General features: G+C 39.1%; 1 protein-coding gene across 1 annotated transcript in view; it reads left to right on the forward strand.

The window, feature by feature from the left end:
• The window catches only part of npdc1b (neural proliferation, differentiation and control, 1b), a 49,425-nt gene extending 39,579 nt beyond the window's left edge, over positions 1-9,846 (forward strand). The window contains exons 3-9 of the mRNA XM_053324575.1: positions 3,620-3,709; positions 3,797-4,006; positions 6,519-6,585; positions 6,957-7,038; positions 8,970-9,049; positions 9,229-9,328; positions 9,775-9,846. Coding sequence (XP_053180550.1) covers positions 3,620-3,709; positions 3,797-4,006; positions 6,519-6,585; positions 6,957-7,038; positions 8,970-9,049; positions 9,229-9,328; positions 9,775-9,846 — 701 coding nt within the window. The remainder of the gene's footprint in view (positions 1-3,619; positions 3,710-3,796; positions 4,007-6,518; positions 6,586-6,956; positions 7,039-8,969; positions 9,050-9,228; positions 9,329-9,774) is intronic.
• Positions 9,847-25,135: the final 15,289 nt, after the last annotated feature.

Below are 25,135 nucleotides of genomic sequence, written 5' to 3' on the forward strand. Positions count from 1 at the left end.
GTCTTTATACAAGTCAATGGAGAATTCACCAACTTCTCACTTGATTTCTAACCTCAGTAAACGTTTTCAAAATGTGTTTATGGTCTCAATCGCTAGTTTAAAGCCTTCTTCAATGCAGTATGATGTTCATTTGGGACATTTTGGCCTCCCTGATTTTATATTTGATGATAAAGCAGGCTACATGGCTACGTTGTGATTGACAGGTTGATTGACCAATGTCCTTGAGATCCAGCCCTCGCAACCAATCGCAGCCTCCCCGCTCCCCCATTGGCCCAGCCCATACTCCCGTCCATGACTCCGCCTCATGCCCATATAAGTAGAATCCGTGTTCTTTTTTTCCCAGCATGCACCTGCAATTTTCAAGATGGCGCTGCCTAGATTTGATACGATTGGCTTCCAAGCAGCAGTCCACAAACCAATGGGTGACGTCACGGATGTTACGTCCATTTCTTTTATACAGTCTATGGATTTGGGTCAAGTTTGACCCATTTTGACATTTGACAGCTGTAACAACCCAAATATTGTCCTTTTAGTGGCCAAAAATACTTTTATACAGGTGCTACAAACTTGACCCGTGTCTATTGACATATGTTTTAGTGAAATGAATAGTTAAAGTCTGTGTAAAGTAAGAATAAATATGTGTTCTGAGTTTCACATACCACAGAAAAGTGTGTTGTTAACCACCCTACCAAATTTGAATGATTTAAAAATTGCCAAATATATGAAATTAGGCTTCAAAGTTGTGTAAAACTCTTCTCTGCGCTGTGGGAGTGCCCGCCGAGTTCGCTAAAACCCCACCCCCTACCACGTGTCACCTACCAGAAACATGAACGTTAGGTCTGAGAGCTTTCTGCTGCTAACTCAGCTGCTAACTCGGCTACTAGCTCAGCGGCTAACTCGGTGGCAAGCTCAGCTGGTAGCTCGGCGGCTAACTCAGCTAGCTGTAGACTGTAGTAGTAGTGTGCGCTGAATGTATTTATACCTCTGTGGTTCAAAAAATTTAGTATAGACACTTTTTATGAGGGGATTCTTAGACTGAGCATACTGTGAGGGTGTAGAATTTGAACAATGTATAAGGGTTAAAGGGTCATTCCACCTAAACTGTATCACTTATCCCTATAGTGTCTACTCATGCATTTAGTTGTAGTTGTAAGTATTGTGATGTCTGTCTATGAGCTTTCTGCCTCCATCCCAAAGCATTTATTCTAATGAGGAAATAGTCCCTGTGGACAGTAGACAGACAGAAACATGGAGACATTGTTACTGGAAAGAAATGTTGCTGATGAATTGTTTTAATGTGTTTTCAAAGCGGTAAGCAGCACTAATTCAATTTCATAGAAAGATATCTGAAAACCTGCTGGAAGGAGGGATGAGGGAGAAAATGTGCAGGTTTTGGAATGTAGGAGATTTTAGAACATGGATTTTTTGAAAAAAATGTTTTACACACTGTTCATCCAACACACTACACAGTAGGTGATTTCTTGCTCACAATCCCTTTTCCGTCTCCTTGTCCTCTCTCTCTCCACCCTGTTGCCGTGGTGATGCTTTTCATTGATGATTCTGAGTAAGACCTACTCCCTCACTCGCATCTGCCTCTTCCTCTCTCTTGCTGTCTTTTTTTTTTTTGTTCTGTGTTGTTGCCATCCTCCCACGCTCCAGTATTCCAGACGTGACAGCAGAGCATTGAGCCATCCACCTACATACTGCAGCACACACATACTCACACCATACAGTACTATGATATATAAAAATCTCTTCATACTCCGATTACGATGCAGTTTAGTGTGCTGTTCTGACTTCAGCCTCCTTTAATGTACATTACCCTTACACACACAGACACACAGACACACACACACACACTGCGTCACTCGGTCAGCTCATCAGTGTTATGAACTCCCAGGCAGTGTAGCAGTGCAGAAGGCAGGAGGTGGAGGGGACATGAACACTCATTAACTCCTTCACTTTAGCATCACTCTACTATAACACTGTCAGACCCATAATGGACAATTCTAGCATTTTTTTGTTAATGATACATTACCCACAATGCAATCTGATCACCATCAAAACGCTCTGACAGCACCATGTTGAATTGAATGTACTGACATCACTGTAGGCAATTAATGTTAATATTCATCTTTGTAGTGAATTTATGAGTTGACCCTCACATACTGTTCATACTCTACACCCTCAGAATCCTTCCCCATAAAAAGTATTTATACCAAATGTTGAAGCACAGATGTGTTTAGAAAGCATCAATAGTTGATCTGACTGATCAATAAATGTGATTAAACCTTGATTCATGTTTCAGAGAGCAGAGAGAGTGTATTTTTTAGCTTTTTCACCAAAAACAGCTCCTATCACACAATATCATGTCCTATTTTACCTAAGACATGAAAATATAAAATAGCAATAATGTATTTTATAACTTTATGGAAGTGTGGGGTTTATTGTAGAACCATTAGAGCCATCAGTCTTCACTGCTACATCATAAAAAGAAATCCTCATAACTACTATCTTATTAAAACTATTAACTATTCATTTCACTAAACACATGACAATAGATACAGCTCAGGTTTGTAGCACCTGAACAAAAGCGTAACATTTTAATATATTTTCATTTTTTTGCATTTTCGGTCATCAAATTTCAGTGTCAAATTTGACCTGAACCATATGTAAGGGTTAATTTCATCAGAGGAACTTCATAGTAACATCAATTTATAATAGTAATATTAGTTTACAGTTACTTTGCATTAAATTCTGGTATGGAAACCGTGTAATACATGTATTTTGCAATATTACAATATGTTGTATTCCATGAACCCAAATTACTAGAAAATGAATGGATTGAATTTAATTGACTGATTGATCTACTTGATAATATCTGTATGCATTCAGAGGGGGGACTAGATGAGGACAATATGTCAGCTATGGTAATGGATACATACAATGACTAGCAGCACCAAATGTAGCATCTACATGTACTCTCTAATGTAGTCGGGAGCTACTAGGTTTATGGGCTAACTGAGGTCTTGTAACACCCTCAGATTTTTCAGAACTTGTAGTCTTCAGCCCATGCGATGGTGACTAAGGGCACATGAGGCAGTTTATCAGATTTCACACAGCTCCCTCTGCAGTGGCACTCCCCAAAACCAACACATGCTGTTGTGTAAATCTATGGAGTCAGTCGCCCCAAAGACAGCAGTTATTTTTTAAGCCACATGATGGTGGTGTTATCTTTGTTTCTAACCACTGACTTGACAAGTGGCTCTAACTTCCTGCAGTAGCTGCTACAGCGCTGACATCTGTTCATCCGTGTCAGTATGTTCACTAGACTTGATGTTGCCGACCCAAGAGCTGTGAAGAATGGACTTCTATTAGACTTGCCTGACTTTTATTTGACTTGCAGCACTTTCTTCAGGTCTTGAAAGCTTGTATGAACAATCCTGGAACAATGAAAGATCACTAAGACAGTGTCAGATGGGCCTTGTATAGCCACATTGTATGAATATTTGATTATTATGCTCTTGAACTGATAGAAATTGATCGATAGTGGCCTTCGGAAACCTGTTAACCCCTTGTGTCGTTGTAGTGTTCAGACTGTGGTTTTGTGTTCCTCCAGGTAAGATGAGCACGTACCCAGAGCTGGATGAGGAGATTGACTTCCTCTCTGCTGTCATCACTGAACAGAGAACTGAGTCCAGGCTGCCAGGTACAGGACAGACCTCTATACTGTCCAAATTCATACATACCACCCTGTCACTGCTGTCACTATGACTAACTTCATTCATTATTTCAGCTCCGCCTTCTCAGGATGTCTCCATACCCAAATCCAAGCAGCTCTTAGAGTCCGGCCCCACCCTCAGAGCGTCCACCACAGAGCAGCCCACCAGCCAGAGTGAGACCTTTACCAGCACGGCGAAGCCCACCAACACCACAAACCAAACCCCCGCTCTGCTCAGAGATCCCATCATCCTCCCATACCCCTCCAACGACCACGTTTTCATCAGTAAGTTCTGGCTAAGTCCTTTAGCCACAAGTATCTATCTATCTATCTATCTAGTGAACAGGACATTGAGAGGTCATCAGATTCATTTTTTTCCATTTGGAGGGAGTACAAAGGGAGGGGTGTTTAGTTCAAATATCAACTAGCTTTCTCCAGAATAACTGACTCTACCTTTAACAAGAAGGAGATTAAAGTAAGTGTAAAGTAAGAATAAATGTGTTCTGAGTTTGACATACCACAGAAAAGTGTGTTGTTAACCACCCTGCCAAATTTCAATGATTAAAAAAATCGCCAAATATATGAAATTAGGCTTCAAAGTTGTGTAGCAATCAGCCTCTTTCTCTGCTCCCAAACGCTGAAACCTCGGCCCCTACCAAGTGTCACCTGTCAGTCAAAGTCACCACCTCTACCAGAAATATGGACACTACGGCTGAGAGCTTTCTGCTGCTAGCTCAGCGGCTAGCTCGGCGGCTAACTCAGCTAACTCAGCTAACTGGCTAACTGTAGACTGTAGTATTAGTAGTGTGCGCTGAATGTATTTACACCTCTACAGCAGCAGGAGCGGGTTTATGCTAACGTGGCAGTGATTTTCAGACCCGCCCACTAAATCCTGAACACAGAAATCTTGAAACACAGTTTGTGAAGCCTAGCTCCACTCTACCAGAAATATGGACGCTATGTCTGAGAGCTTTCTGCTGCTAACTCAACTGCTAGCTCAGCTGCTAACTCGGCGGCTAGCTCAGCGGCTAACCCGGCGGCTAACTCAGCTAACTGGCTAAATGTAGACTGTAGTAGTAGTAGTGTATGCTGAATGTATTTATACCTCTACAGCAGCAGAAAATCAATGATTGGCATAAACCCACCCACTAAATCCTGAACACAGAAATGTTGAAACACAGTTTGTGAAGACTAGCTCCACAATTCAATTCTAAATGGTTGAAATGCTTTTTACACCTTTTAGAAATACATTTATTTATATAGTATATAGTTTGGAGGATGGTGTTCATTTATTTATCACACTTATTATACTAGGACTAATTAGCCATACACTGTAATACTGTAATACTTTTGGCACATCATCACCTACAACTGTACAAGTTATTTAAAACTAACCAAGTCACAGAGTTGTGGTGTGTTTTCAGTTAGCTACAGCTGATCACATCTCATTTCAGCAGACTGAATCCATCAACTAGAAATGAGAAACAGTTTTTTTTGTTTTTACTTCTGTATAAAGGACCCATTGTTTGAAATCAGCTGGGATGGTTAATCTGCCACTGTTATCATTAGCGGTGTTGGGGAATGTTACATTTCAGAGTACTATAACTAATTACATTAAAAAGTTGGTGCCATTAAAAAGTAACTAGTTCCATTCCAGCATTATCTTGTGAGAACAGTAACTGGTTAGACTACTTTAGTGTTACTTTGTGATTCCTTGTGTTGTTTTGGTCCAGACCTCCTTTAAATGTACATGTTTACATGTTACTGTAATGTTCTTGCTCTTATTTCCTCCCATAAATGCAAGTAATGCAAATAATGTGAATATTTACACCAAGTGAATGCTGTCCCTTCTGAGCTGCCGTACATGCGTGCAGTGATAACCATAGCATGTAGCCAGGTGTCTGCCTGCCAAAAAAGTAGTAACAGTGTGAATTTGTGGTAGATTTTCTTTTTCTTGTGGTAAAAAGGAAGCTACAGGAATAGTTGGTTAATTTTTTTTTTTTTTTGAAAACATAACAAAACAACTGAGAACTTAACGCTTTAGGTTACTCCTTACATCAGAAAAGTCATCCAAATACTTTAACACTGTTTATTACAAACTGCATGTCTGCTGGATTAAGTTTAGAATGCTTGACAGCAGCAACTAAAAACGCTTGGGCTTAGAAAACAGTTATTTAGCCTCAGGGTGTGTCTGAATATACAAAGAAAGAACCATCAGCTGACGAGACAAACGGTACCACAAGACACACATTATGTAATGTACATAATAAATTCAGCAGAACTAGAAGATGAAGGTGATTTTACAATTAAAACTTCCTGGAAATGCGTTGCTCTTTCCCCAGAGAAAGGTTATCTGCAGAACAGGCTGAAGGAATCTACTCATATTCTCTTTATTTTCAATCATGGATCTGTGCTGCTTAATAAGCATTTAAAGAACTTTGGAAATGTGATTGAGCTGAGTTAAAAGAACTCCTTTGTCTGGTGAAAAGTCAGGACTGGGTGCTCTCAAATCTCAGGACTGACCTCAAATTTACTCTGGGTTTATATAGAACAGAACTTTTATGTTGCTGTCAATTAGTTGTGCCATGCTCCATTACTGTTATCTGGGTTTTATTTGTTTTGTTTTTACTGTTGGTACCACACAGCCAAAACATCTTGTTCCAGGATCACTGACGCTCAAAAGCTCCTCGCTGAGCTGAGCATCCTCAGAGCTTTCAGTCAGGGATCATGTCTTCATCTGACTCCAGATATACAAAGCGCTCTCTCCCTCTGACTGTCTTTATGTATTTCTTCTCAGTCATGAGCAGCGTCTTCATCGTGGTGGGCTCGCTAGCTTTGATCGTAGCGGGGGCTTGTTGGGTCAGGTAAGACATTTATTCCTTCTGTCCGTCCCCTGTCAGGATGGATTTACTCTGTCAGTAATATATTAAAACTCCAATTATTAAAATGATCAAATACAGTACATGTTGAATATTGAGGGGTTACTTCAATCTAGGACTGCCACTAATAATAATTTGAACTGCAGCTTAAAAACTAAAACTTTGCAGTGCTGTTATAAAAAAGAGTGACAGTAATGCATGTCATCAATTCATCAAAGGTCAAAAATGGAATTGTAATAAGTCAAGAGTGTTCTGCATCTGTTAAAAGCAGGTGAAATGCTGAGAAAAGAAATAGCAACCTTTACTGTGGGAGGGAAAAGTAAAAAGTTTGATACAACTGTAACTTTTTGTTACAGATTGCAGAAAGGAGTGCGCCTGACACAGAAGGTGGACTACCCTGTATATGGGCTGATGAGAGCCCAAACCTTTGACAATATGGTGAGTAAAACAGATCCCAGCAGTGCCACAAGGGAAGAAATGTACAATTACATACAGATCAATGTGAGGAAAGAAGAAAAACTAAGTTCTGATACACAAATGTATTTTCAGTTTTTGGACTTTTTCTCTATTTTTTGATTTTTGCTGAAATATTGGATCATTTGAACATTTATTGAAATAAAAGCATGTGAGAAGGGAAAATCACTATTTGGTGAGATATTAACAACTCAGACATCTGAAATGTGAGCCGACTACACACTGCTTTTTGGTTTCATTTTCAACAATGTGTTGTATTTTAAAAGCTTGTTATATTATCCATTGTGTCAATTCTGCATCTGAAAAGTAACTAAAGCTGTTAAATAAATGTAGTGGATCTAGTACAATATTTCCCTCTGAGATGTAGAAAGTAGCATCACATGGAAATACTGCAGTAAAGTGTGAATACCTCAAAATTTGACCTAAAAAGTACAGTAGTTGAGTAAATGTGCTAAATCACTTTTTAGTAAGAATAAAAAAAAAGTTTCAAATATCAAATGACTATCACTTCTCTCTTTTAGTTATATTTTATAAGATATAACTTTTTTTTATATCTTTTTGTTCGCTCATCATTTTGCTTTTCTAAAATAAACCCACAGATAAAAACACTACCAGCATGTGAGCACAGTCAAGCATTTAGCACCAGAAAATAGACCAAAGCAGAGCTAAAAAGAGATGAAATAATACACTTACATTCATCAGGTGAACACAGACATGACTCCAAATGAATGCTACTGTAGGTCTGTGTGTGCTGACTGTGTAAATAAGCAGTACAGTATATTCACCACAGCAGCTTATTAAGGTGATAACATGTCACAATCTGTTTTCAGGTTGTTAAACTGTCTTCAAGTCAAAATTAAAATGTACATGAATGCTGTATATATCTGTATAAACTGTATGTTTTAGTAATTATTACTGTAAGAATAGATTATATTACATATCAGTAGTCATTTCCATTTCTGATCTAAGCTAGTTAAGAAATGTGAATTATGGTGTAGTGTGTTTAGCTTTAATGAAAGTGACATAGTTATTAAAGTCAGTGTAAAGTAAGAATAAATATGTGTTCTGAGTTTGACATACCACAGAAAAGTGTGTTGTTAACCACCCTGCCAAATTTGAATGATTAAAAAAATCACCAAATATATGAAATTAGGCTTCAAAGTTGTGTAAAAATCAGCCTCTTTCTCTGCTCCCAAACACTGTGGGAGTGCCATCTGAAGCCCCGCCCCCTACCAAGTGTCACCTGCCAATCAAAGTCACCACCTCTACCAGAACCATGGACGCTATGTCTGAGAGCTGTATGCTGCTAACTCTGCTGCTAGCTCAGCTGCTAACTTGGCAGCTAGCTCGGCGGCTAACTCAGCTAACTGGCTAACTGTAGACTAGTAGTAGTAGTGTGTGCTGAATGTATTTATATCTCTACAGCAGCAGGGAATCAATGATTTGCATAAACCCACCCACTAAATCCTGAACACAGAAATGTTGAAACACAGTTTGTGAAGCCTAGCTCCACAATTCAAATCTAAATGGTTGAAATGCTTTTTACACCTTTTTTAGAAATACATTTATGACCTATTTAATGTGTTTAGAAGAAAATGTCTGAACTCACTTTACACAGTCTTTAAATGTGTGTGATACTGGTTCAAACTCACCAGGTCCACACATTATGATATGTAAATGTTATGCTTGCCTTGGTTGATGTTAGGTAAGCCTGGACATGATCCTCAGAGAGCACACACACACACACACACACACACACACACACACACACACACACACACCTGTCCTTTAGCAGTGTACACGTGCAGTATCAACATATGCTGCAAAGTGAATGCCATGTGGATAAATACCGCTGACTTTGTCGTGTTCCCTCTGCCCCCTCGGTGTGCGTCCAGCCTGGGGACAAGAGGCTGGCCCACAGTGCCCAGATGTACCACTACCAGCATCAGAAGCAGCAGATGCTCTCTCTGGAGAAGTGAGTCACCCCTCCAAGCCCAGACACGCTCATCTTTCCAGGGACACGTGTGTCTGTCTCCTTCCTGCCCTCGCTGCCTTGTTCAATTTGTGTTTTCCTTGTTGAATGTTTTATGATTGTGTGTGTGTGTGTGTGTGTGTGTGTGTGTGTGTGTGTGTGTGTGTGTGTGACCTCTGCAGACACAGGGACGAGCCAAAAGTTCCTGACTCAGGAGCATCAACCGACGAGGAGAATGAGGACGGAGATTTCACAGTGTATGAGTGTCCTGGTTTGGCACCGGTGAGTTAGGCATTAAGATCTCCATTTTTTTTTGAAAATTATAGTTTATATATTTTTGCATCAACACAAATATGAATGAGATGCTGAATCATTGTAAAATACGGAAGAGGATTAGGGCCACTGTGGGAAAAAAAGTGAATTCTTAGAGTAAATTCTGACTTCAAAGAATTCTGAGAAAAAAGTCAGAGCTCACTTTTTTCCACAGTGGCCCTAATCATCTTCCATACATTGTGTGCATGTATTGTTAAATAGGTGCACAATATCCATTTAAACTTTAAGGTGCAGTTACAGTGCACTTCATAAAGACACATCATTAAAAAATGCATAAAATGAAATTCATATATGTACAAACATGTCATGACAATAAACATAACATCATTTGTAGCATTTTTATACTGAACTGCATTATCCAGAATCCTCTCCTCCCCCTCTTTGCCCTCCTGCAGACAGGGGAGATGGAGGTGAAGAACCCGCTGTTTGATGACTCCACCCTTTACCTTCAAAGGTTCCACAAGTAAACCTGATCCTCTAGAGGTTCCACACAACGAATGCAGCACCTGTGTGTATGGAGTTGAATTAACACACACACACACACACACACACACACACACACACACACACACACACACACACACACACGTATACACACTCCACATACACTGCTGCGCTCAGTCCAACCCTTTTAATGGACAGGATAGAGAGTGTAAGGTACGCGCAGAGGGAAGAGAAGAAGAAGTGAGGCGTTTACTGACATTCAAAGGATGTCACAGGCCTGAATCTGGGACCAACGTCTCCTGTTCTTCAGATACATTCTCTTCTTTTTTTTTATGTCATCACTCTTTTTTCCTTTTTTTAATTTATTAGCAATGTTACAATCAGGCATTATCTAAAAGAAGGTAACAGACACACACTTACTGAATATGATATGGAGTTTGGATACTTGGAGACTTTTATGCCACCACTGAGCTATAACAAGTATTCAGTATTATCAGTTCATTGATAGCCATCCATTGGTATCCAAGTTTATTGATCAGTAAATACCACAGTCATTTATGAGTTCTCTTTTTTTTTTTTTTAAAGAAATGTGATTTTAATATTTCATGCAGATCTGTATCAGTATGCTGTGTAGCCATTGTGTTCTCTATGCATGAATGGATGACGCTGTGTTATGAAACCTGGGAGTCAATATGCATTTACAGGTCTTACAAGTTTCTTGTGCAAACTTGCTGATGATGATTCTATAAAATATCTACAACTTGAATGATTTCAAAGGAATTTGAAACTTCTTTATCTAGAACTCTGAAACAGAGCGAGCTCATCCTGTATATGTGCTATCTGACTGACATGGCTTGTCCACTAAGGTTTTGTGATCTGTATATAGCTGCTAACTTGTACAGGAAAGAGATCTTACCTCTCACATGTTCCTCTAAATTCCTGAGTGCTGTGTCAAATATTGAAATGTTGTATGTTTTCCTTTTTCATTGACTATATTTGCAGGGTTCCTACACATGTGGAGAGGGCAGGGAATTTCCTGGAGAAGTGGTGATTTTTCTGGGTTTTGACCTATTTGTCATTGTGCATAACAACCTTTAACTAACATAATATGTTTAGAGATGAAGGAAACAGTCGAGCGTTTGTGTGCACTGGATTGTAGCTCCTGAACTTTCATTGAAGTGAACAGGAACAACCTTTTTAACCTGACCAAGTCTTCATCAGACAAATAGTTAACATGACGAATCAAAAGATCTGTTTACTCTAGTCCCAAATACATTATTTCATGCTGACATCATTTAGTTTAGCGTAGTATGAAGACTAGACAGAGGGAAAACTTAGCCTGGTTCTGTCCAAAGATAAGAATTTGCACAGATGTTTCAACTATGTTATCTTGAATGTGCAAAGTAAAAGTAAATAAAAAGGAACATTGTTGTTGCCTGGAGATGTGATTGATTAAAGTGGTGTCTATGGGTCTATGGACAGAGCAATGCTAAGCTAACTGGCTGCTGTTTGCATTTAATATTTAGTGTACAGACCAGAAAAAGTAAATAAGAATACTTTATAACATCATACAACACTAAATAGGACTGGGAAGGGAAGAGGTGAAAAGACATCCTGCCACATTTCTAATGAAAGTTCAGGAGTTATGAATATATGGAAATCCACAGCTGCCAAAGTCAAAATGTAAAGCCTCTTTAAAAACAAACCCAGGTGTGGTGATGTAAGCACACATTATAACCCCACCCAGCCCCAAACCAGGGGGGTGGAAGTCCAAAAAAATCACATTACATCTAAAATTATTATATATCACTTAAAAAAATGTATTTCCATTTTAGAAAATGATTTTAATCACAATCACATGAAAAAGGAAAACTAATATGAGTCAAATATTTTATTTTTATATTGGCATTTGTGAACTTCCATATATCATATACTGTGTATACATTTATGTGTATAGATATAAGGGACGCACCAATCCAAATGCAACCTTTTCTCTCCTACCAATACCTGCCATGACTGAAAGGATAGAACTGTCAGCTGATGGTAGATAGATGATGGGTGCATCTCCAACCATTAGCACCTCAGCTTTTTTCTTTATTGAAGCTGCTATCCTCACCGGGCCTACATATAGGATTGGATGTACATGTATTTTGGAGACAGTGATATTGCTCCCATGGTGTAGAAATGGAGGAACCCTGGACATAACCCTGGACATAACCCTGGACGTAACCATGGACATAACCCTGGACATAACCATGAACGTAACCCTGGACATAACCCTGGACATAACCATGAACGTAACCCTGGACGTAACCCTGGACGTAACCCTGGACGTAACCCTGGACGTAACCATGAACGTAACCCTGGACGTAACCCTGGACGTAACCCTGGACATAACCATGAACGTAACCCTGGACGTAACCCTGGACGTAACCATGAACGTAACCCTGGACGTAACCCTGGACATAACCATGAACGTAACCCTGGACGTAACCATGAACGTAACCCTGGACGTAACCATGGACGTAACCCTGGACATAACCCTGGACGTAACCATGGACGTAACCCTGGACGTAACCCTGGACGTAACCCTGGACATAACCATGAACGTAACCCTGGACGTAACCCTGGACGTAACCATGAACGTAACCCTGGACGTAACCCTGGACATAACCATGAACGTAACCCTGGACGTAACCATGAACGTAACCCTGGACGTAACCATGGACGTAACCCTGGACATAACCCTGGACGTAACCATGGACGTAACCCTGGACGTAACCATGGACGTAACCATGGCCTCTCTTGCTGTTGTCTCTCAGGAAAGCTGCTCTCTGTGGCTCCTCTTCAGCCTGCTCCCACTGTTCCAGCCTCTCAGCTCTCCCACAGTGGAGGAGGATGTTTCTCTACTTGACCCTCACACATACACATACACAAGTATCAATATTTAGCTAATATATCTACAGCAGATACCAGGGAGTATTAATACTGGAAATCTTAAACTGTCTTGTAATGACCGTTATTGTTTTTTTCAAACCTGTTGAGCTTGAGGAACAAAATGAAAGACAATATATTGATTGGAGATGTGGGACAACCAGATATCATCCAATTCTCATGTTGTTTGCCTTTTTTTGAAATGTTACAAAGCTCTGCTTTCCCTTCACCTGTGCTGAGAGCTAAACAAAAAGCAAAGCTGGGTGTCATGTTTTGATCATTCTCTCTGTCTTGTGAAGGAACTCTAGAAAAAGTAACTACCTAGACTAGCTATCTTTGATACAGACTGTTTTCAGACTACAAATGATGAGTTATATACAGTGAGACAAATGTCTTTACCACCATGTTTAGCATGCATGTGGATATACCAGAGCTGAAATGAAAGAAATAAATATTTATATAATCTGAAGTGAAATGTGGTCTTTTGTGGGGTTCTTTCTCTGTCAAAATGTGTTCTAATTATCTGTATGTTTTGTATCAAAGAGTCAGTTGAGCAGAATAACACAGAACAGAACACACAGTCAACAGTTCAACAGGACCGTTTCTTCAGTACAAAGTGGTTCCATATAAAGCTGTTGACACTTGATTACATTCAGTGGCAGTTCTAGCTTGTACGGCAATAAAACGGCAATAAAGGGATGACACAGAATGAAAAGATGAGATGCAGCTATAATAGCATGATGTGCAGGGTATTGCTTGTTTTTCATTTTAGATAAGATCAGATATTCCTTTATTAGACCCACAATGAGGAAACGTGCAGTATTACAGCAGCAAGTGGACAGTAAAATCAAATAGAAGAGCAATAAATAAGTATGAAAAATAGAAACATAGAATAAATAATAATAATAATTGTGACATTATTTACATAGTTTACAGCACAAGTTATATTGGTATTAGGTGGTAATATACCAGAGATGATATTCTTATTGCACAGATTAAAGTGATGAAAATATGTATATTGTATATATGTTGCACAGTTGAATTGAAATTGGTATTATACATGAAACACTAATATTGCACAGCATTGGACATGAAAAGTACTATGTGTCCAATATTTGGTTGAGGTTTACTGGGAGCAGTGCTGGTTGTTGACCAACTTACTTCACTAGTGAATGGATTACTATAATATTATAGTTTAAATACTGAAACGATTCATACAGAGAACTAAAACCATTCTTCTGTCCAGTGTTATGGAAGTACAATACTAAATCATTGGGATACATGTTTAAAGTTTACCACCACAACCAAAGATTTTCACCCTATGCCTAAGATCAGAGATCTTCAACACGGTGTCCGCGACACCTAGGGGGTCCACGGAGGTACTACTGGGGGGTTGCGAAAATTTTGGTTGATTATATTCTCCCTCACAATTTTTTCCACAAATTGAAATGTCTTTAAAATACACATTAACATGAATCCAACACACTGTAGTGAACAGATAACTGGAGGCAGAAGACGTCTTTCAGTCAGCAGTGCACACATTCAGTTACACACAGGAGCTCTTTCAAGCTGGGCACCAGTTCATTCATAACACCTGTCCCACCAACGAGGAGGACCCGCCCCTATCGCTGCTGTCTCCCGCATGTTGTTAGCGGCTCCCTGACACCTGCAAATGAGATCCAAACTCCTGGAATCTGGAACGAGCAAGAGCGCGAACTAGAGAGTGACTGCACGCGCACGTGTGTGTGTTTGTGTGACTATCAATGCAGCGCGCGCGTGTGTGTGTGTGTGTTGCTGTTTGTGTGACTATAAATGCACCGTGTGTGTGTGTGTGTGTGTGTGTGTGTGTGTGTTTGTGTGACTATAAATGCAGCGCGCGCGCGCGCGTGTGTGTGTGTGATTATCAATGCAGCGCTTTTGTGTGTGTTTGTGACTATAAATGCAGAGCGTGTGAGAGCAAACTGTCCTTATAGCCCTGTCTTGCCGCTTATTAGACCGATACAAAGTGTAACAGGAACCCTACCCCTCACCCCCAGAACAGACCTCCCTGTAATGACTTTTTTCAGGTTGGGATGTCTGGTATTATTTGAATATCTTGGTACATTTATACATGGCACTATAGGACCAGTTTAATATAAAACACTATTTTATACAATATATATAAGTAGGGGGTCCCCGCTCCATCTCTTCATCACTTTGGGGGTCCTTGGCATGGAAACGTTGAAGACCCCTGCCTTAGACTGTCTCCACTGTTTGGCTTTGGCGGACAATGAGTTGAAAAATATTACAGCATAGGTTAGAAAAAGACAGAAATGTAGTTTTATGCATTATGTTTGAGTTTGAATGATTTATTCACATTCATTAAACTCATTGTGTTCTGGTTTAAATGGGTCTATAATATGAATTGATGTGATTTAATACCAGTTAATGATCATGATTTATTCACTTGACTGAATGTTTAATTATAGTCAGAGAGGATTGAAGTTCACCAACTTATAAACATTTCTCTGCATTCATTCGTTCATAAAACTAAACTAGACTTACATTTATACTCATTCAATACTTACTGCACCTGCGTCTGCATTAATGATCAAGTATACAATGATCCTGTAGCTCAAGTAAAAGGTTCATATGTATAAGATTCATTTTAAGCTTACTGATGTTGAAAATGTTAACAGTTTGATTAGACTGGACTTGATTAACAGCCTCCAAATCAACATGGCCTTGAAAGCAGATGGTTCAGGAGGAAGAGTGTGTCATCCACTGACTGGAAGATCAATTCCTGGCTCCTCCAGTCCAGTATTGATGAGGTCAAAGTGTCCTTGGGCAAAATACGGAACCCCAAATTGCTCCCGATCGCTGTGCCAGCACCCTGCATAGTAGCTTGTCGCCATCAGCATATGAATGTGTGTGTGTGTGTGTGTGTGAGTGAATCTCTGTGTGAATGGGGGACTAGATAGGTGTTATATAAGCACAGTCCATTTATCATTTACCAAAACCAGGTTCAATAGTTGCATTAGATTAGTTAAGTAGAGTTACTTCAAATCCTCTTGAATATTTTCATCTATAACACTGTTGTTTTTAAGCTTGTTATACTGTAAAGTACAAATTTTCCGTTAATGTCTGAAATAAGGTTTAAAGTTAAATGGAAATAAACATGTGGAAGTAACACATTATATATTCTCTTATTACTGTAACAAAGACATTTTTTGACTTATACTGTATTGAGGATTTTTTTTAAAAATCAGTTGTTATTTTTACAGAGTAAGAACAGAAGTCTCATACAGTACAAGGTGAACTGTGTGAGAATGAAAAAAAACAAGACAGGAGTTAGAAGCTGCTGGTGCATCTGCAACCACCAGATGGCAGAGCTGCATCTCACAGCAGCAGCCACTCAACTGAGGGGATTGTCAGGTGATGTGAGGGCCAACGGTCTGTTAACAGCACGAAAAATGTATAATAATGACAAAATGAATATATAATAATCATAAATATAATTATAATAAAACATCAAAATTAAGGATGGGTTAACCTTTACATACTGTTCATATTCTACACCTCATAAAAAGTGTTTATACCAAATGTTGAAGCACAGATGTGTTTAGAAAGCATCAATAGTTGATCTGACTGATCAATAAATGTGATTAAACCTTGATTCATGTTTCAGAGAGCAGAGAGAGTGTAGTTTTTAGCTTTTACACCAAAAACAGCTCCTATCACACAATATCATGTCCTATTTGACCTCAGACATGAAAATATAAAATAGCAATAATGTATTTTATAACTTTATGGAAGTGTGGGGTTTATTGTAGAACCATTAGAGCCATCAGTCTTCACTGCTACATCATAAAAAGAAATCCTCATAACTACTATCTTATTAAAACTATTAACTATTCATTTCACTAAAACACATGGCAATAGATACAGCTCAGGCTTGACCCAGAACAGCCTCAATAGACAAACATGTGTAGCACTTTTTTGTAGATTTTGGGCCACTTTAGGAAAAGTCATCAAACTTCAGGGTTACATTATTTGTGGTGTTTTTACAGCTGTCAAATGTCAAAATGGGTCAAATTTGGCCAGAACAAAATGTAAGGGTTAAGATAAGTATTATTGTATCTTGGCATAGGAAGAAAAAGATGCATCCACCCTTAAGTGACCTAAAACTGAACACACACACTATGGGACCGACAGTGAGTCTTGCTGCCATATAATATATTAAATCATCTCTTTTTTTCAGGCTAAGCAGCAACTCAGGCTAGTCCTGACAATAAGCCTGATCCTGACCAGATAGACATATAAACATGCACTCTCACACTTCTTTCATCTTTTCTTTCAGTTCCTGTCATGGTTCATTTACAAAAATCAAACCGTGGTGTGATTTTTGAGATACATACTTCTACTTCAAATCATTTCAGAGAGATATATGGTAGGCTATAGCTAAAAGGAGGTGTGTACACGGTGTGTCCACCACTCATGGGATTATTGATATTTAAGGCGGCCTCTATGTGTGTCATGAGTCTTAAATCAAAGTTATGACCTCTTTCCCATTATAGTATATTATATTAAGTTGTCATCAGTCAGTGTGTAGGAGTGCAGTCGCTGTGGGACCAAACCACAGACTAATATAACATCATGTATCACATGCTTTTTATTTGTTTTTCCTACAGCTGCATTTCCATTTCCCACCCTCAGCTGCCTGCTAGCTGCCTGTGCTGATCAGTGTCATATATATATAGTGTAGAAAAACATTGTGGCTGAAATGTTCCTCTCTGTTGATTCTGTCACCACACCCCACGTCACAAAGGTGTTCACTGAAATGAAACATGTGACCTTCAGAGGACAGATGCTGCACCAACAACAGAGCTAAGTAATAATAATAATAATGTACTCAGTCTATTGATATTCCATCTGTTTTCTAACAGATTTTAACTCCCTCTTGTGGTCATTGTCTTGAAGCTCAGAGGAGAGAATAATAAATTAACTGTGTATCGTGGGTACAGTTTTGCAAAACTGACGGGGGCTCCGTAGAAAAATGTGCTTGTTTTGGGCTTGTTTTCACAGGCCTGGTTGCTTATTTGTCTCAGGAGAGGCAACACTGAAATAGTCATGCCTTCCACCTTTGGGTGTGAAAAGGAACAATTGCAGGTATCGTTTGATGGGAGACATTTCCATGCTACTTGGTATCAATTTATTTTTGTCGCTACCTTGAATGTATTGAGTACTGATACCCAGCCCTAGTCCCTGCTATACATTAGAAAATTTAATTTAAAAATAATTCAAACAATATATTTTCAAGTTGCTCAACTTCAGTAGGTCAATCAAACATCTGCAACTCTGAGGATAAGCAACGGATTCTGTCTTAAATTGAACCAACATCCAGCCAGTCAAGTTAAAATCCATTGGTCATGTGACCCAGATGCTTGAAATGACCAACATCTGCTATCTCTTGCGCTAGACCAGAGTTGTCCAAACTATTCCATAAAGGGCCATGTGGCTGCAGGTTTTCATTCCAACCAAGCAGGGGCAGTTGGTATTAAATGCACTGAAATGTGAGCATCAGTAATAAAGTGTTATTAAACCTGCTAACTCTTGCTCTATGCTGGACTGTACTAACTAGACTAGTCTAGCATTGATTAGAAGCTATGGGTGTTTGCAGTCACCGTACCTTAACCTAAACTTCTTCCCCGGAGTTGTCTGTGCTTTCTCGTCTCACAGGTAATCTGGGCCTGTAGACGTCCGGATGACAGATTCCAGTCCCGGACCTTCTGGCTTCATTGTTGATTTTCATTGTGCTTCTCTCTTCTATCTTTCCTTTCTCTCCTCTCTACCCCAACCGGTCGAGGCATATGGCCACCCACTCTGAGTCTGGTTCTGCCTGAGGTTTCTTCCTGTTGCCACTGTTGCCAAGTGCTTGCTCATGTAGAAATGTTGGGTCTCTTTAAAACTAAACTTAAAGAGTACAGTTTAGACCTGCTCTATGTGTAAGTGCCTTGAGATGACTTTGTTGTGATTTGGTGCTATATCAATAAAGATTAATTGATTGATTGATTGATACTTAGCTTGTTAGCTTAGCTGGTTCAATAGCTAACTAGCCAGGTAATGGATTAGCCTTGGGTTAACCTTCGAGCAAGATGCCACAGTTGATAAACTGTCACGCACCAAAGATTTTCCACTGATAGAAGTCCACAGGTGACTGTCAAGAGCGCTGTGTGAAATTATCTAAAAAATGACATTGGAGAATGAAAAGTACTTTTATATTAGTTACAAGATGTTTATTTCTTTCAGTAGATCGGCCCTTGTTCAGGTGTGTGACGCCTCTACCACACCTGCCTCACACAGTGTAAACTCTTGGTAGTACAGTCTTGGCTACCTGACTTTACACAGTTGATATTACATTGTCTCTATTTTAAAACTCTCATCTATATTTTTAGCTGTTGCTCCATTTTTATCCTACAGATGTGACACAAAATTGAGCCAGCCTTTATAATTAACTTTGTACTTTTCATTACCTGAAGCATCTATTACACTCATTTATTATGGATCACTGGTGACAGCTATATCCGGTGTGGAGCCCAGAGAGCTGCAGAGACCATGGGGATCAACTTCAGTGTGCTGAATGTCTCACATTACACATGAGCATCTTGGGCTAATCTTTAAAGATATTTCACAACTAGAGAAAATGATGATTTTAACAGACTGAGTGTTAAACTCTCAACCTCACTAACTGAACCTCAGTGAACTGCTGCTACAGCTGCGTCTATGGACATATGCTTCTGTATTAAGTTAGTAAGTTATTTTAGATACCCTTGGCAAAAAGTCGTTTATTCAAGTGTACTGTGTTACGAACCGGCTCAAAGTCCATAACAAAAATGGGAATCACACATGACAACACGCATCTAAAATAATATTTATTACAAACATAAGTTAAATAACAATGTTAATCAGTTATATCAGTCATGAATGCAGTGTGTGGATGAGTGAAATGTGTGGTGCGATATGTGCCAACACAACCGAAACCCAAAAGTCTAACCCATCTGGTTGGTGGAGGCCTGGAAGGAAGAGAAGAGAACAAGTAATACAAAGCAGCCAGCTAAATAGGCTGAGGCCTAAGCTACACAGGTGTAGGTAGTTTCCCTGATGTCCTCTAGTCCCACCCACCGGCTCCTGAGCCAAGAAGCCCAAGGAAAAAGGGAGAGAGGGATGTCACAACTGCAAGTATTTTACTTATGTTATACTAAAACTGAGGCAGTATACTTGAAGTTTACTTTGTATATAATATATTTTATATACTTAAGAATAGTATAGTGAAGTATACTTGGCTTATACTGAAAAGTATAAAGAAAAGTCTAAGACTAAGTACATTAATACTAAGACTTACACTTAGAAAGCTTATACTTGTACTTTAGTATACTTTTTACTTCTTTCTGCCACAAAGTACTAATACTTAGTATATCTTGATCCAAGTACAGAATAAGGTCAAGTCATTGACTCGTGCTTACATTTCATTTAGCAGAATAAAAATGTTTTTCACTCCAGATGTTGCAATGTCACAAAGAAATGATACTTCCTTGAAACTCTTCTCTTTGTTTTGCTCAACAGAAGTAAAGTTTCTGAATGTTCACACAAAACCAGCATATAACATCAGCTTTTCATTTACTAGTTTTTGCTGACCTCTATGCAAAATCTGATCAATGTTAACATAAATACTATTTTTAAGCCTTCATGAATAGAAGGTAATAGATTAACTATTACAAGTTTAGCTCAACGCTTTATTTCCAATTAACACAAGAGACTGATGAATGACAGCTTTTCAAAATGTACTTTTCAGAGTGTCACAGTCTGTTCTGCTCTTCTCCTGCTGCTGGTAACTTTCCATTCACCACACCCCTGCTCTACTCCTGCTAATCAGCCACACCCACCTCATCAGTTAACTCTGTTCACCTGGGCTTCATCAGTAATCACCTGGACTCTCAGCTGCACCCCATCTGTAATCAAGCCAGCATATATATTCTCATGTTGTCCACTCACTCTTGGCCAGATCGTCATTTTACTTTTACTTCGTGCCGGACCTTCCAGCACTAATTCATGGACTGATTCCCTGGTTTTGAGCCTGCCTGCCTTGGACCTCCTCTACTCGTGTCTTCCCCGGTGAACGCACCAGCCTTCTGTCCCTGACCTCGAGTATTGCCCGTTCCTGTCTGCCTGTGGCTGTATGGAGTCCTCCGGCTTCGATCCTGTCAGGAGAGCACAGGACTTCCAGCTTGGTCAACCTCATGTCTGTGAGTGCTACTGGCATGATCTTACCTGCTGCCAACTCTCTTTAAAAACCCTGTTTAGTTACCTTGCAGACTATAATAAAGCTCATTTAAAACTACTCACTGGTGTTCTGTGCTTTAATTGGGTCCTAACACCTCCACCTCTTACAGAGTGTATATTTATTTAAATATATAACCACCCCACAAGTTTACACATATTAAAAAATGGAAGTATTGGATTCATGAAAACATCCATATTAAAGGTTTGTATGACTTAACCCTTACATAGTGTTCAGGGTCAAATTTGACCCACTTTGGAGCATTTTGATAAAGATACATTAATTGATGTGGAAAGTTCATCCTTACAGCAGCTCAAAAAGATAGGGATATGACAAATATTGAAAATATATGTATAAAATTCTTAAACTAAAAAGACCTTTTTAAGTGCAAATCATAGTGCAGCATTGTACAGTCTGACTGCAGTGTGAATGAAGGACCTGCAGAAGCGCTCCTTCATACACTTAGGTTGTTACCACCACGCATGCCCACATAACCACAGCGTCCCTGGTTCAACTCCGGCAAGGTACTTTTGCTGCAAGTCATTCCTTTCTCCCTGCTTCCTGTCAGCCTCTCTGCCAGCTGCTATCAAAGGCAAAACATGCCTGAAAATAAATCTTAAAAAGAGAGCTTTAAAGACATACACTTTTTTTTTGTTGGACTAATGTGAACCTGAATATACAAAATGGAAATAAAATGCATCAGTTAATTGTGTAGCTGATGCACATTAAAAAATTTAAATCACCATTCAAACATGTATTAATCTAAAATGTTCTACTGAATCATGATTGTCTAGAATACACTCTTAAGGATTAATCCAACATTTATTAATGTTAGACTAATTTCTGAATGAATTATGAGCAGTATGTGGGTTAAGTAAGTTTGAAATAAAGAGATGTGTAACAGTATTTATGATTGAAGCTATGTTTTAAGAACCATCATTTAGAAAATCTTAACTGATCTGTCTCTATGATCGAGGGTCTTGGCATTAAATGCATTTAGTGTTTTTGGCGGCCTATTTTACTTAGTTTTAGTCTAGTCTGTGTCAAGCGGTGGTTTTAGTTATTAGTTTTAGTCATGTTCATACTCTTAGTCTAGTCAAGTTTTAGTCGACTAAAAGTCTGAGCATTTTACTCTAGTTTTAGTCAGAATTGTCCCTGACTATTTTAATCTAGTTTTAGTCAAAGAAAACTGTATTAATCTCTTTTCAGTAATGTTGTTCTATCTAACCCCGTCAATATAGTATAAGTACCTAGTGGTAGAGAGATGGAACTGTAACCTCCTGGAGGTGTTATTTTAAGACTGGTTGTCACAAACAACAACAAAAACAATAGTCCAGAGAGGTATTACATAAAAGTGGTCAAGTGACAAACTTAACCTAGAGGGTTAGGGTTAGGGTTAGGTAAATCTGATAATAGAAGACCCCAGTGGCTTCAATATATTAGCTAAACAAAGCCAAAGGGTTCATCTATTAGTGAATTTACCCCTTCTCACGAGCTTACTTAGCCAGGTGCCAAACACACCTCATACTGCGCTCCCGCCTGGACACGACCATATATGGTCAGCACGTGCATATTAATTAGCCATGTGCCCTCTGTGGAGCGGCTACAAAGTGACAACAAAGACACGGGGGGAGGGGGGGGGAAGAAGCGAGATACACGGCGATATTGGGCAATAAATCAGTCAGAAAAAATATCTTGCATTTTAATAACCTACAATAAAAACAAAAAATATTTTCGTCTCGTTTTTATTCGTCAACAAAATGGGATTACACATTTTATTATTGTTATCGTCACATGACCAGCATTTTCGTTGCGTCTCCCACATTTCGATGCATTATGCATTGAAATGTGACAGTTGGTAATGTGTTATGTTGCTCAATTGGTAAAATCTTCATTTGGCCCTTTGCATCATGGGAACACTGAACTACATTGTTGTTACACGCTCCCCCTCCTTTTTCTCTTCACCTCACCTCTGCACCTGCACCCACCACTGCACTCTCTCTTCCTCCTGGCATGCAGCCCTGACCACCTGATACTACTTTTGGGTTTTCCTTTTGGTGTTTTTTTTAGGACGTTGTCCTGGTAGTCCAGTTTTGTCTGCTTTGTTTCTTTAGTTTAGGTTATGCATTTTCTTATATTTTGAGCCCATGGCTCCTGACTCTCATAGTTTAGTTTAGTTTAGGTATTATCTGTGAATAAAAACTCAGTTTGGCAAACTTGATTTTGGGTATTTTTATATGTTGTTGGTCATATGAGCCATCATGTTTTGTATTGTGGCCACAACAACTGGTGTGTCAGCAATTTCGCAAACTGTGCCCTCAAGTATTTAGTTATGTATTATGTAAAATATTGTAATTGAATGTATGTGTATTAATGTAGCCTACTATAGTCAATACCTAAATTTAAACCAATAAATTGCTTGATTCTTTGTACTGTACTGTTCTATTTTAGCTTAAAAAGGTGGTGGACATCACAATCATATTCTGTCTTTGTATTCATTGTTTTGTATTTCCTATATTTAGTTTTGAATATTTTTCATGCCATATTCACATGAGTGACATTTAGTAAGTTCTCTAAGTATAAAGGACAACAATGTTAAACTATATAAATGCAATCGTAAAGCTTAGTCTTCACTGAAGCCACACATAACATTTTTCATATACTTTCAATAGCCTCTTAGTAAATGCTAGGCTAATTTGCACAGTTCCTCCTGAAATGCAGGCATACATTTTATATTAATGTCCCTAACCCACACCTGATCACAATCAGTTTGTTTTTTGGAGTGCAACAACCTAGCCCCAATAACAAACTCCACCTCAACAGATAACACATTGTAACGCTGCATTTTGACATTAATATATTTTTTAAGTTCCACACCCTGTAATGAAATCAGTGACGGCTGTGGCTCAGGAGGGAGAGCAGTCGTCCACCAATTGGATGATTGGCAGTTTGATTCCTGGCTCCTCCAGTCCACATGTCGATGTGTCCTTGGGCCAAGACACTTAACCTGATGAGCAGGTTGGCACCCTGTGTGGTAGCTCCTGCATTCAGAGTATGAATGTGTGTGAATGTTACATGTAGTGTAAAAGTGCTTTAAGTGGTCATAACGACTAGAAAAGTGCTATGTAAGTACAGTCTATTTACCATTTACAGTTACACTGAATGATAAAAGTGAAAAGTTGAAGTGTTGAAATCAGAGGCAAAAAATTCCGATACATAATTTCAATAGGACAGCACGGTGATGCAGTGGTTAGCACTGTCGCCTCACAGCAAGAGGGTTCTGGGTTTGAACCTGCCGGCTGGTACCTTTGTGTGGAGTTTGCATGTTCTCCCCGTACCTGTGTGGGTTCTCCCAGGGTTCTCCAGCTTCCTCCCACAGACCGAAAACATTCAGGTCAGGTTATCTGGTGACTCTAAATTACCTGTAAGTGTGAATGTGAGCCTGAATGGTTGCTTGTTTCAATATGTCAGCCCTGTGATAGACTGGTGACCTATCCATGGTGTACCCTGCCTCTCGCCCAATGACAGCTAGGATTGACTCCAGCCCAGCTTATGTAGGATAAGTGGTTTGGAAAATGGATGGAATTTTAATACAAACCCCCCTGCCAAAAATAAATAAATTTACCAATAAACCAATAAATTTAATAGCTTTTAATTTCAAAACCTGGTCAGACAGATTTGCTTCTACAGGGGACAAATAAAGAGAAATAAATCATTGTTTTGTTGGTTTTTAATGAGCATGACATTTCTGGAGTATAAAGAAATACATTTAACAAAAATATAATTTCAGAAATATAATTTCTATTTCCTTGTCAAAAGAAAGTTTGGTCTATGGTGAGAAGTAGGATCATAAATAAGCTGAGGCATGCTTATTTATAGTTACACAAGTACCCACTTCCGCTTTTTGGTACATTGCACAGCGAAGTCAACCAACCATTAGAGATTTGTTTCTGTGGTGTGCAGTTCCTCACAGTTTACTGAAACTGCATGAGATCTGTACAATACATCATCATATTGCTACATTTACAGCAGTTACATCAAACACCTCAGTGACAGAAATC

Source organism: Scomber japonicus, chromosome 9 (genome assembly GCF_027409825.1).
Source record: "Scomber japonicus isolate fScoJap1 chromosome 9, fScoJap1.pri, whole genome shotgun sequence".
Classification (NCBI taxonomy): domain Eukaryota; kingdom Metazoa; phylum Chordata; class Actinopteri; order Scombriformes; family Scombridae; genus Scomber; species Scomber japonicus.